At 34.8% G+C, this 14,804-nt stretch overlaps 1 protein-coding gene across 1 annotated transcript; it reads right to left on the bottom strand.

The window, feature by feature from the left end:
• Aos1 (SUMO1 activating enzyme subunit 1) lies at window positions 1-14,800 on the bottom strand. Its single transcript, XM_089235021.1, has 9 exons — window positions 14,374-14,800; window positions 12,581-12,692; window positions 12,322-12,381; window positions 10,752-11,008; window positions 8,812-8,887; window positions 7,196-7,298; window positions 4,207-4,351; window positions 2,672-2,741; window positions 1-247 (listed from the first exon to the last, which is right to left on the bottom strand). The coding sequence occupies exons 1-9, from the start codon at window positions 14,490-14,492 to the stop codon at window positions 155-157; spliced, it is 1,035 nt and encodes a 344-aa protein (XP_089091147.1). The 5' UTR covers window positions 14,493-14,800; the 3' UTR covers window positions 1-154.
• Between the last annotated feature and the right edge of the window lie 4 nt (window positions 14,801-14,804).

Raw genomic sequence — 14,804 nt, 5'->3', positions numbered from 1 at the left:
GCAAGAGTAAATTAAATTTTATTTCAATTCTGAATGACACTTTGAATTGAAACAGGAACGAAAACATTGAAGGAGAAAGTTTATACAAACATGATAAAAAGCACTTATGAAAGTAAAGGAATGCAATGATGATATTGACCACATATCCATTTTGTTAGCTGCAACCAATATTCTCAACAAGACCAAGACATTCACCACCATCAAAAAGGAAAAAGTTCTGAATTGGGATATCATCAGCACACACAGCCTATTTCAAAGATAACAAAAGAATTCAGAACAATAAAAGTATAATCATGTACAAACTTTGACAATAACCAACCTAAGCACAATCAAACTTGTTCGTGAGAATAACTTATTGGCGATTTTCGTTAAATCAAGACTTCATTCTAAGTTTTGGAAAAATACCTCCACCAGGAAGTGAATAAAATCTGAAAACAATTTAGACAAGAAAAAATCCTCTGGCTTAGTTCAGGGGGATCTTCAAAATTTCAGACACCGCAAGCCAAATTGAAAATGCCAATGAAGCCCAAGGGCCACCAACTCATACTTGGGTATTTATAATTATAAAATGGAATCCAGATTCAGAAGGGTTTGACATGTAATTTACAGTGACATGTTAAGAAAAGAATCTGGTTTGAGCAGGGAGGAAAATAATTAGACTTCTATTCATTCTGAAATCATTTATTTTGTTAATTATAAATTTTGATTTGTTCTGAAATACTTTTTATACTAATTCTAAAAAGATCCCTGTTAATAACTTATTATGATTAATTCTAATTAGAAATCCCTTTATATGATTCTGTAATTATTTAAGTAATTTTGTAACTATTAAATAAAGTAATTTGGTAATTATTTTAATTCTGTAATTACTGTATTTCCTTCTAAATATATCTTGAAATAATTTCTTTCAAATAATCATGCGATTCATTTTTTGTGAAATAATTTCTATAAAAAATTATAAAATTGTTCCTCATTGATATATAAATTTTTTTTTTTTTTTCACTATTCAAATTATTTCTTTCAAAAATCTAAAAATTCAGCAATTCTGAAATGATTTCTTCCACAAAATTTTGGATTTTCATCTATTCTGGATCGATTCTTTCATTAAAAATTCTGAAATAATTTTTTTATTAATTCTAAAATTAATCTTTCATTATAATTGCAGAAAAATATTATCTTTTAATGTATTCAACCATGTTCTGAAAATGATTGGCAGTGCCATGACAAAAGACTGAGGGCCAAATGTGGCTCGCAGGCCACATGTTAAAGACCCCTGGCTTAAACTATTCACTGTCATGTTCAGACATTATTATTTCCTTCTGCAGAAAGTGGCTACTATAATTTCACATATAAAGTAGATATTATAGCCGATATTGATAGTCCTCCCCAACATTCGAGGAGATAAATTTAAAAGCAGGAAAATGGCAATAAAACAACAAAAAATCTATTCAGTGATAGTAGTGGGGAAAATTGAGAAAATCAGCTAATCCTGAATTCTCAATTACCATTACTAAAATACAAGGGTAATGAAAATGTAATTGCTCACACAAATAACTCCCAGCATTAATTGTTCGCAAAAATATAACTTTTAAAGATTTTGTCATATCAATGTTACACCAGTTATTTATGCATCTTGATGGGCTGTTCAGGGGCCAGGACATACAGTTTAGAGCTGTTAGGAATGGCTAGAAAAGCACCTCCTTCACCAAGTTCTATGGAAATTTCACCTCCAATGATTGGCAGTGAAATGTGCATTTCCTCATGCACATTTTGCTTGCCCTGACAGTGTGAGTGATCATATGAGTTACCAAATGACTGTATTTGTGATCAAGTGAGTGAGAAATTTCGCCCCTTGTATAAATATGAGTACTGCAAAAATGTGAATACATGCAATTTTCTTAGTACAGTGAAACCATGATAGCGATTACACATGAAAATCAATGTCCATCCATCCTCCAGATCCTCATATGATTTAAACTCACATATTCACAGCCAGAAGCTGTTTGGCTATCTACATAATAAGGAGGGAAAATAACTTCTGAACATATAATTACTATCTAAAAATAATTTTCCTATTATGGAACACAGCATCAAATTTCTTGTATTCTAGAAACAAATATCTGCCACAAATCGTTTACTAAATAGTCAGAGGCAATTACAAATTGTTGAAACAGAATTTAAGGGTTTAGTATTTGAATACTATATGATGAGTACAAGTTCATGAATAATTTCTTGAAGATAATTACGAAGAAACTCTTATGCAGGTAACATATCAGAGCATGCATAGTATATAGCTATCAAAAAATAATCTTTTAACCCTTTCCGGCAGGGTGTCCCAGCAGTGCCCCCCCCCCCCAACATTTTCTGAGGGTTTTGGAGAAATGTCTGCCTTTCCAAGGGTTAAAAAAAGCATTGCTTCAGATAAGCCAAAAAATGAGTTGTACAATGGAACTCGACTTTACGTGATTTCACAAGATGATAATCTAGATAATTAAATAATCACCCTGTATAACAATACAGAAAGGACCAAAGAAAAGTATTGTTATCAAGGAGTTATCGTTATATAGATAATTATCATTATAGAGGGTATTTTTACATAGGATTTTCACTGTAAACGACATTTCAAATTTATAAACTCTTAGATAAATCTTGAATACAAGAAGCTAATTACCTTTATTATCTGATGGGCCAACACTCCTCCAACAATAGCACATATAGGGCTTATCTCGCCAAACACTTGGCTGAAGGAATAGGAAAAAAAGATGAAAAAAAAAGTCTGAATTACCAGAAGTCAGAATACATTACAGTGATACAATGATACTCTGCAGACCAAGAAAATATATTACTGAAGAGGGCTAATCGTTATATTAAAAGGCAGTACTTTAACATTAAAGTATAGACATTTCATAAACAAGACTTTAAAAAAAATATTGTTGTAGAGGGATTTATAGTTAAATTGAGTATTGTTGTAGCGAGGTTTCACTGTACATCCCCAAAGCAGAATATGCAAAGAAGAAATCTGCGACATATGTCGCAGAAAAATCAATGCTACTGCAGAACAATCTGGAAGATTTTAAGAAAAATGTAGAAAACTATACATTATGGGAACTGCAGAACATTTCCAGTCAGCAGAGTGCTCGTTGCAGAATGCAAAACATTCTGCTTTGGGGCTATACATCATTATAAACATCTTAGTTACACCCAGGGCTGGACAAATCTAAAAAAAAATTACATTCCAGACCTAAAATAATGCATGCCCCAAACAATACTTTATAAGCTAAAGTCTCAATCGAATAACAGATACCCTGCTTAACGGATAAAATCCTGCAGGAAACCAAAATTTCTCCCATGGAGACAATGTTTAAGTTTTTCACTTAATATGATAATTTCAATGATTTCCCTTACTTGCAATACTGTTTCACATGTTAACAGTTAGTACACATCAACCACTATACACATAATTTTTTTTATTGAATGAAGCTTTTGGAATTAATGAAAAATATATTACTAAGATTAAAAAAAAAAAAAAAAAATTGAGAGTAGGTACTGGCCTTCAAGCACCCAAGTTCTACATACATTTATTTTATTTTTGTTTTCCATTGAGCTAAATAGAGGGTGCTAAATTTCTTTATGAAAATTAAAATCATAGGTACTGTGATTATTATAATCAAATACCATTTCCATTTCATTTTTTATGTCTCATATATTCGAAAAGCTTTATTAATATTGATACTTTTTTCATTAGTTTTCAATATGCAGTTAACGCTCAATATAACGACCCCCATTGAAAACAGACATTACATTGGGAAAGTCGTTATATCAAAAGTAAAACATATATGATAGTCATTCTATGAAAACATTTGAGACATAATCAGATACTGAAAGCTGGAATCATTGATATCCAATTAAGCAGGGCCAATTGTAGTCACAGATTTCAGAAAATAATTTGAAAAATTCAAAATGCTATGAATTCTAGAAAAGCTTAGGTTCCATCACATTTTAAATGTCCCCATTATATTTTTGACTTTCCAAAAAATACATTATAAAATGAGTCATAATGAAAATTAATTTGTTAATTGCAAGCATTACAACAAGTCATACCAATTTGAAATTTAAAAAAAATCTTTTCCTAGCTTGACATAATTTGACAATTTTTTTTAACATGTTTCAATATTTATAAATTTTCAACAAAATAAAATGGCTCACCTCAAATCTTCATCTGAAACTTTGCTGACATCAAATCCCAAACTTTCAACAACTGTGTTTCGCAAAGTCTTCAGATTCTCTTCATCCTCAGCCCGTTTACCTGGTTCAGGATAGCGATTATGCTGTTCTCGAAACTTCAAGAGAACTAAAATAATAAATTAAAAAGAAACAAAATTGCCTTTATAAACTGCTGTGATGAAAGAATTCAATAAATTATTCGGCACAAGAGATTACTCATACGTGGGGGAAAAACATGGAATGGAAAGGAAACAGAACCCCTATAAGGTGCAATGGAAGCTGGTACAGAGAAGCTCAAGAAATGGACCCAGGCCGATCAAAAAGGTCTGAGCAAACAATCCTATTAATAATCCTGAACGTAATTATGTCACATGAAACACTGCCACAGTTAATGATGTCTGGAAGAAACTGATAGAAATCTACGAGTCCAAGGGGCTGGCGAAAAAATCAACTCCGGTGAAACTGCTGTTTTAAAAGATGACAGAAAGTATGTCTCTGATCATCTGAATTATTTTTTTATATTGTCGACAAGCTCAGTGAAATGGACATTCTAATAGCCAATGACCTACCGTCGATTCTATTCTTGTATACCATTCCTGTAAGTTTCGAAAACTTCAGATACGCTATTGAGTCCTGTGACAAGCTATTTAAGAGCCCTTTCACACGGAGCGGATGCGGGTCCGGAAGAAGTTTTAACAATTGGAATATACTACGGCTTTCAGACGAGCCGAAAAATCTCCGCACCTAGGAAATGTTCATGTGGGTCCGGACGTTGTCCGCATGTGTCAAAACCTAAGAGCGGGCTCCGCATCCGCACATAGAAGTTTTGACAATAGGTTTATTCGGAGCTATTCAGACGATGCGGATGCGGAGCGAATTCGTCCGCATCTTTGGATACTTTTTGAAAGCGATTTTTCACGGAATTTTTTTAATTATTTGCCATAAATACACCATATGATGGTCCCTGCTCATGAATATAATGTACCTACATACGTCTATCCCTCCGTTTCCTTCTGAGATGGAGATATAGCAACTTCAACAGCCTTTTGACCATATTTCACAATTTTATACAATAAAACCTGTCAACAACGGCCACTGACGGAACCAAAATTATAAGCCGTTCTGTTCATTACGAATATTTAATTGACTACATACTTTAATAACTTTTAAATTTAATTTAAAAATTTTAATTTTTTTCTTTTTAAATTTTTAAAATTATTTAAAAACATAAATATCTGAAATATTATTTTAAATATTTGTTATTTTTTTAAATTTTTAACTGTTAATTTTTTTAAACTTAAAAAAAAAAAACTTTTATTAAACAACGTTATCCACATACGGTGTTCACTCAGGGCCGGATTAAGTCGTTTGAAGACCCTAGCACTTGAATACTTTTGGTGGTTCCCCGATACCTACAAGTTTATTTTACTCGATATTCAGTCTATAAACTTGAAAAAATGAAATTTTATATTTCAGAAGTGAGACTAATCTAAGGATGGGATTTCACTCTAAAAGGTTTATGAAAGTTATTTTATAAAACTTGAAAAATGTAACCAATAAACACATCTGTTACATTCGAGAGAACTTAACTGATCCGCCTATTGGTTGCATTTTTCCAGTTTTATAAACGAACTTTTATAGTGTAATCCCGGCCTAAGACAGAATTGTGATGTGAATATTTCTAAGCACAGGCATTTTGAAAGTCTCTACCCCTTCCCCTTTTTTACTACTTGCAAATTCTTTGATATCTCCTGGATTTTTTTTTCTTTTTTTTGGAACATCGAAAGTTTTGGATGTTTTTGGATTTGATTTTTTGAACATTGGATGTTTTTGGAATTTTTCTTCCATATTTTTCCGAAAAGACAGATTTTTTCTTTTTCAAAATATTTTGAAAATATTTGAAGACATTTTCTCCCATCGACTACTTGTGAGGATCGGAATGAAGACATCTTTATTCCCATATTCTATGTGGCTCTAGATTAAACCACCAAAGAAAGCCTCTAGGCTGCCTATGGCCACTGAATCAGGGGTGAAGGAGAAAAAAAAAAAAATTGCGAAAAAAGTTTATATGCACGAATTTCGAACTAAAAATGCGGGCGATCTGTCCGCATCTTCAGCGCTCGTTTGAAAGGGTATGCGGACCCGCGTCCGCTCTGTGTGAAAGGGGCCTAAGCCAGCAGCTTTGAAAATAGAACTGCATGAAGAGTAGCACGCGAGAAAAGAAAATCATGCCAATTTTTTCCAGCAAGTCCGCCATTCCACCAAGAAGGGAAAACAAGGCCAAAAAGAAAGCAACAGAAGAAGGGGGATAGCGCAAGCAGCAATAGGAATAAGCCAAAAAGCAAGCAGTTTCAAAACATTAAGAATTACGTTCAATGGGGTTCCTTTTTTTCATTGATAAGATAGGTTCATTAGCATTATTCAATACAAAAATCGACCCAAACTACAATTTACTGATATTATATTGAAGTGTTAATACAAGCAAGGTCATAACTAGGTTTGACTGTAGTAGAAGTAGATTTTAGCGGAACAAAAAAGTTATTCAAAGTAGTTAGATCTTAGTAGATTTGTCTAATAATGATGGACTTGAAAAGTAATAAAAAATGTTAGATGCAAATGCAGTCAAACCCTGATTCAATGCCGTAGTTTTTTTGGCAAAACTTTCCACACTACAACAAGTTCGGAATTATACTGAATTGCAGCTGAATCTTTGTAATCTCAATACAAGGAAGATTTGTTCAAAGAAAATTCTTGCAACATGCAGGGTTTAACTACATATATTGAACCAGGGATTCCCAAATACTTTATATTCACGACACCCTTTGGTAATCACAGCCCAAGAACTAAGTTGAATGTAATTTGGTTCCCAAATTTTTTTTTTGCCGCAGCATTGCTTGAATCCAAATGAAAGTAAAAAAACAATAATAAAAACTAATAAAAACAAAAGGAAAAAAAAAACAAGAAAACATACTATGCATGAGAAAGAAAACTTTTGATGTTTTCTTGCGTAAACCAATTCCACTTTTTCCAATCTTGCATGACAAAGCCTTGTCTAGCGACACAAATTCCAAGGTCTGAAATAATAGAATAAGACCATACAACACTAATCTTTACACATAAAAAAGATGGCGTATCAAATATCCAATTTTCAATACATTAAGATGGGGTGGCCAACAGCTAGCCTACATGTGACCTGTGAGGTGATTTTGTGCAGTCCCTGACTAGGTAAAAAAAATTACTATGTATTAAATTTATGATATTATTTAAGCAATCCTTTTCCACAGCAGAACTGATTAACAAAAACTATTTACATTCATTATTTCTATGTTCTCACCACACTGCATTTTCTTACACACAAAGAGCTCTTTAAGTTTGTTATGGGTATTTTGACCTCATTCCTTTGTTGCATTTTTGTGGATTCTGTACTTGTAACTGAATGCGTATTTGGTGATCTGCGCACAGTGATGAAACATTTTTGAAGTAGATGTAAACAACCAATGACAAATTCAAAATTAAAACTAGGCTATGCACACCCTCAATAATCCAATAAGGTGGATGGGTCAGGTTCATATTGTGCTGTTGAACAAGAGTTCCACATAAAGACACAATTTTTTGTATCGTAAAACAGAGAAGCAGTCATCGCTAAAATTTCAACACAGCAAACTGGTGGCAGTCAACATTGAAGTAGACTAACACTTTCTCATACCAAGAGAAAGATAATATCCTGTTCCAAGATATTATCTTTCAAATAATAAGAATACATGTATCAAAAAATCTGGCTCCATGTAACCTCATGGACATACAGGAGGAGTCCATGCTAAGCTAGTTCATTTCACCTTGACACCATCACAGATTTACCCATGATAGTTAATAATATCTACAAGACTGGTTTTGGCACGTTTTCTATCCCAATAATAGAACTCCTCTCGAAGTCTACTGGTGCATGAATCAATTTTTTGAGTGTTCATTTGACCCATGCAAAACACGGTTGCCAAATCAGGAATAAGGGATAAAAAGAATTGCAGAAAAAGATAGAACAATATGTTGTTTGTAAAATTCCAACTATGGGTGCAATTGAATGGACTTATTCACAAAAGGAACAGTAATTTTGGATCCAATGCATCTACCATCTAGGAACCACAAAAGCAATGGATGTGTATCAGTTTATGAAGTGGAGCCCAAGGTAGAATTTTAATGGCTAAATTGAGTTTTTCCACCGAATTACTAATCGTGGACATAAATCTAGTTTTCTGGCTAATTTTGCAGGTGCAGTCCGTGATGCTATAGCTGATTGTTATGAATAATGTTATTGCCATTAAAATAAGTGGGATCTTAGGAATGAAACTTGCGGGACACATTTTTCTATCCCCTTTATTTTGCACTAAAAGAGATATGGCATATCACAAGGGTCTGAAACAACTGAAATTGTTTCGAACATTCGTATGAGACATATCACAAAATGTTTTTAATGTGTACGTGTTTAAAAAAGTGGAAGCTGATTTGTAGCAAGATCGAAATATCAACTTGCATATGTGATTTGAAATGTTAAAATAACAGTTTTTAATATGTTCAATGTATATACACTACCTCCATTTTCTGATTCGGGCAAGGCCTCTTAGCCACTGGCTCTCCATCACAATCAGCGCTAGGGGCAGTGGACTCACTATAAAACAAAAAAATAATGATTTACTGAACTTATTCTTATTCAATCAAACTCACATGCATACAAAGAAAAATACAATAGCCACTTCCGAAATTCACAGGAAATCAAGAATTCACTTTTTGCTCATCCTGAACAGAATGTTAAAGACACCATTACATCACAGAATACCATTTTGTATGAAATTTTCCAATGAAAACTTTTTTTGGAAATAAACCTTCGATTCAAATAATTCATCTCCTCTATGGGCCTCAAAATATGTGAAAGGAAAGTTTGTGCATCCAAATGCCCTAGAGCTTTTTTCTTTTTGAGAAAGAAGAATTAGGAATGAATATGTTTATAAAAAATAATCAAATTACGTTTTAGCGTCTCCCTCTGTGTTAAACTGTGATTTGATGCAATGATATATATAAACTCTTTATACTACCAAACTTCTGCAAAATAAATGACAGCATTGAATTGGGGTTGACTGAAGTGTTAAAAAAATAATAACAGATGGCATATCTTAGCTGGACAATGAGAATTAAGGTGCTTTTCACGCGGATCCTAATTCAGCACTAAAATTAATATAACAGGAATTAAAAAAAAAAAACAATATAGGGATCTTTCATTAATTAAAATAAAATTAGATATTTTTCTCTTTAAAAAACGAAACATCATGCATCGATTAGAGCCAAGTCACCAACCATCACCAGCCAGCAGGTTTAATTACCGCCATTACTACTCTCAAAATCAAATCTAAAACACTAAGCAATTGCTATTGGAACAGAAATAAAAAGGCATACAGATGCAAAGGACCATATAGTTAAAACAAATACAAATCATTTTGACAATTTTGGATGTCGAAAGGCTAAATTGACGCTGACTGTGACGAATGTGGTCTTTTTTCCATCCGGAAACTAAATGTGTCTTTTTCTGATTTGACCCAATGGCCACAATTCAAATTGAGCTTGTCATGCCATTTCAGGGGTTTAACATAAAAGTAACAGCCCTTTTTCTAAGTAAATAATTTAGAATAATTCCCCCCCCCCCAAAAGTAAGGATTTTTTACAATCATGGTGGGAGATATAATTTTTCGGGAGGTGGAGTAGAAATTCTGGAGACTTGGCAGCTATGATATATAAATGTGTATAGTCTAAATCACTGTTATAACCGATATCCTATCTCCCCGCCCGGGCGGGGAGGAAATATCCTATTTTCCCCCCCCCCCAAAAGTAAGGATTTTTTACAATCATGGTGGGAGATATAATTTTTCGGGAGGTGGAGTAGAAATTCTGGAGACTTGGCAGCTATGATATATAAATGTGTATAGTCTAAATAACGTTATAACCGATATCCTATCTCCCCGCCCGGGCGGGGAGGAAATATCCTATTTCCCCCCCCCAAAAGTAAGGATTTTTTACAATCATGGTGGGAGATATAATTTTTCGGGAGGTGGAGTAGAAATTCTGGAGACTTGGCAGCTATGATATATAAATGTGTATAGTCTAAATAACGTTATAACCGATATCCTATCTCCCCGCCCGGGCGGGGAGATATGGAGGGGAGGAGCTCCCCCCCCCCCAGCATCAATAACAGAGCCGGTATATGCATATATGTGAATTAGCGTGATCATCATGCTCCCAGCCTTTCATGTACATCTCTGCATATGTAACACCAAATTTCCATTCCATAAGTGGTTATAAACAATTACCAAAAATTTGTCTGGGTTAAAGACTGGGAAGAACAATCGTCTCACCGCACTTCAAAAATATCAGTGCATTATGTCGATATTCATACATGCAAATTGAACACAACAAAATATGACATCTTATAAAATCGCCTGCAGCAGGAACACCCAAGAATCAATGATTGTGTATGCACTCACTGTATGTAAGTCTGATGACCAAGATCTGAGAACGTGAATCCATACATGCCCCATGTGTCTCCACACAAGAACTTCTTCCCATTTTGCCTGCAGAGACCATCCAGTTTCCGGAGAATACTCAAATTGCAATCGGTAGCACATATCACATCGAACTGAGAGAAAAACTCGTCGTCCTTCTCCTCCACATTACCCGGATCACTTATAACTTCAACATTTGGATTTAGCTTCTTTATGCTGGCTTCAGATGAAACAGCACGCTTCATGGGAAGGGGGGGGGGGGAAGAGAACAAATAAGAAAATATTCATTTTACTGCACTAAGTACACCAATAATCAGGCTACAAAACAATCAAAAAATTAGTTTTAATCTCATATAGATTTGTAAGGTCGGCAGCATAAGTCAGGGTTAGTCATTTATTCTTGATAACACAAGGCAGGCAAGAAAGAAAGTATAGTTTAATACAGAGCTAGACAAATGCTATGAGCCAGGTCATAGTAATGACTAAAAGATTGGAAAAAATATGAAAAAAATTTTCTATGCATCAGTTATGCAAAACAGTTTGAAGAAGCACGAAATTATCATGAACTTTTAAAGAACTTGATAAAAGCACATAATACAGCAGGACTTGACAAATCAGAAAAATATGTGCCAGAGTCGAATTTTTCAAGAGCCAAGCATGATCGTTGCTCAACAAAAGATTAACTTCCAATACAGGATATACCTTTTTGTCATCAAGTTTTCGACTTGGATATCACCAGCACCATCCTCTATGGCAAATTTTTATGTTAGTAGGTACCCCTATCATCCCGCTGGTTATCCTAGCAAATGGCGTCAAAACAGTCGTCAAAGAATGGTAAATCGTGTATCAGAAATTTACCAAAAAAATATCCAAAATAACTTTCTTTTCGACTATTCCAAGAGTAATGTAATTCTGTACCATGTTAAAAATAACGCAATGTATTAAAAAAAACTGTTATCATCCAAATATTCCAATTTAACAACTACATATTGAAAATTATAGGCGCCAATATGATTTTCTAATCACTATGGTGACCTGGGATTTGTCGAGCCCAGAGAAATATAGAATTAAGGAATGTTTTACCTGGACCAACATTTTTATTTCTTGGAGTCTCGGTACCAGCTATCAATCATACTATTACTCACATTAAACCATCCGTTTAACCAAATGTAAGAACAGGGTCACAACTAGAAAGGAAAATTTGTTCTCACCAAGGACCAGTGTTTCTTCTGACGTTCCAATATGAAATTTTGAATGGGGAAACAGTAAACTCTGTACACTTTCCTAACCCAGTGCACACCAGAACCCCCCCCCCCCCACAATAAATTTCAGTGATTTCATGTCTATAGCAGCGTTTCTGTAGCCCCTTTCGACTTGCAGAGCCCTTTTTAAAATAGTTTCTTCGGTGGATCCTGTAGCCCTCATTTTTTATTTATTTATGAAATTTACTGATATAGTTTTATTTTTCCCGAGTGGCAGTGAAGCCCTGATGGCTCCACCAAGCACCAGTTGAGCACTGCGGGTCTATACAATCATTAAAAAAATTGCTTACATTACTATCTGCGTCTGCTCCAGCAACCAAGAACTGTGCCACACATACTTCAGATCCAACCTACAGTACAAAATACATAAACAATATTATAACTTATAACTTTATATGTGAGGGACGCCCTTGTAATGCATATCCCGCACAACGAAAGGATTTGTGAAAAAAATCTATTTGAAATGTCATTAAAAAAAAAATGAAACAGCACTTTAATGTCATAAGAATTAGAATGAGAGTTATATGGTGCAATTTAAAAAACAATTACTTTCTTGTTATCGACCACAGTGATAGATTTCACTCCAGCTAATGTTATGTTTTTAGCAACTTCAGCACCAAGACCACCAATGCCAACTAAGAGTATCCTCGATTCTCGCAACCTATTAATAAAGAAAGTTATCAAAAATATGAATATATATATGTCCCATCAGGACATTTTAATAATTAAAATGCAGTAGGCCAAAGCAAAACACGGAGCTATATCAGGAGCAACAAGTGAACATGACTTTATTACATGGGTGTCCGTAGTAAAAAATTAATACATAACATACATATCTTGATAAAGGTTGAACGTAGAAGTGTAGACGTATGAGAGGCAGGCAGATTAATTAATTGTGATTGGCTGAAAAGGGCAACTGCAACTTGGAGAGATATGCATCGGAGAGGAGTGAACAGTAGGGACGGGGTCATCGAACACCTGCTCCGAGACAGATAACAAAGGACAATTTTCAGTGTGAAATATTAAATTTAAGAAATATATATATATATTTCACACAAAACTTATAAAGTTTACTTGAATAACAGAGAAACCCTTTAGTAAGTTAATACTTAATTAAATTATTCATTAGGCAAACTTAGTACCAGCAAAAGATCACATAAAAAATTTGATTGCAAGACAGGTACACTCCCAGTCCAAATGCAATTGTTCAGTGAATCCTGTAGTCAACACTTTCATTGACTGTTAGAATTCTACCTCATGTTGTTAACGTTTTGTTTTCCGCCTTTGACATGCTGCTGTTTTATTGCTGGTAACTTTTGGTAAAGAAATATAAGACATATCCCCACATTGATATTCTTGAGAAATTTCTACCTTACATGGGACGGTAACCTTTGGCAGAGCAACTAAGTCTGTCGCATCCCCAGATTCTTCTTTATGATCCCCATTCCATCCATTTCTCAAATTTGCTACCCCTTGAAATCTGTCAGACTGAGCACTGAGCTGTAACCGATTCAGCCAACACCATCTATAGCAGAAACAATCCGCATGAAGCTCGTGACCAGTTCCCACATCCTAGAGAAGGACCCCCTAGGCTGGGATCTTTGCCAGGCCCTCTGACCAGACTTCCCCGGGGGAACCTCTTCCTTATTGAATTTTTTGCATGAAAAAAGCAAAAAAATATGAGAATTGTCCTGGGCTCTGTTAGCCCCAACTTTGTGGGGGGGGGGGGGGGATCATGCTCGTGACATCAATGAAGAAGTTATTTCACCTGTAGCCATTGGATATAGCAGGCAGACGCATGCGATATCTTTACCCCTTTTTTGCAGTGTATCCAATGACAATAGGTGAAATAACTTCTTCAGTGATGTCACAAGTTTCAAGCAGAGGCCTGCTATAGATGGCATTGGCCGAGACCACCCCATAAATACGCTTCTGACTACTGACTTCCCTGCCCGTGCCTCCCCTCCAATATCTTAAGACCACAAGGGGTTCATTTGACATGAAGTCGATTTTCCAGTTAGAAAATTCTTGGACATTTTCCAATGAGACAATTAGTCTCACATACACGTGCACACACCACGGGTTCTCAAACTGTGCGCCTCCAACCTTTGTCAGAAGCACCGCGGAGTCACCCTGACAAAGGTTTTCCGAAAATAAACTTTGTTAAACAACTCTGTTGAGCTGGTGGAGGTCGCGGATAAGCATTGAATGGGGGGAAACGGGCACCGCGAGTGGAAGAAGTTTGGGAACCCCTGGCATACACTATACATGGATTAATATCTCTCATAATTACTTATCTCAAACTAGGCAAACGGAATTCATTCATAAATAAAACTACGAACCTCTTTTGCGAATCCAGACCCCATAAACGAATCTGCCTATCGTACAGCTCGGCCTCATCCTCGGTGATTTCCAATTGCTGGCTCCCTTCAGATGAATTCATCCCTTGCTTAATACCCATAGCAGAAAAAAGATAAACTTTATTTGTTAATTTTTATTAAATCTTTATGATAAAATCTTGGTATCACTCACTACAGTGCAGAAAGGGACTGCCGGCAACCCCACTCAAATTTCTATCGCGGGGAAAGTATTTATCTTCCTTTTGAAGATCGAAACATAAATATTTAGGTTTTTTTTTGCGATAATAAAACTGGAGATAATGAAAACGGGAAGATAAATGTTCTTAAATTTTTGAAAAAAAAAAGATTTAAAGTCTTTCGTTAAACTTTTTTTAATCACTTTTAAAAGATATTTTTTTTTTATTAATGTAACT

Source organism: Pholcus phalangioides, unplaced genomic scaffold, assembly GCF_987345545.1.
Source record: "Pholcus phalangioides strain wild (caught in Gottingen) unplaced genomic scaffold, Ppha-v1.0 ptg000008l_1, whole genome shotgun sequence".
Classification (NCBI taxonomy): domain Eukaryota; kingdom Metazoa; phylum Arthropoda; class Arachnida; order Araneae; family Pholcidae; genus Pholcus; species Pholcus phalangioides.
This window is presented reverse-complemented; position numbering and strand designations above follow the sequence as displayed.

Bases quoted from the DNA above. Each gene is read 5' to 3' on its own strand.
- Aos1 (XM_089235021.1), bottom strand. From the start codon at position 14,492: ATGGGTATTAAGCAAGGGATGAATTCATCTGAAGGGAGCCAGCAATTG. The intron at 12,382-12,580 runs GTAATTGTTTTT...TTTGTACTGTAG, and splicing joins CTGTGGTCGATAACAAGAAA to GTTGGATCTGAAGTATGTGT. The intron at 2,742-4,206 runs GTGAGCCATTTT...CTATTCCTTCAG, and splicing joins GTTTCAGATGAAGATTTGAG to CCAAGTGTTTGGCGAGATAA.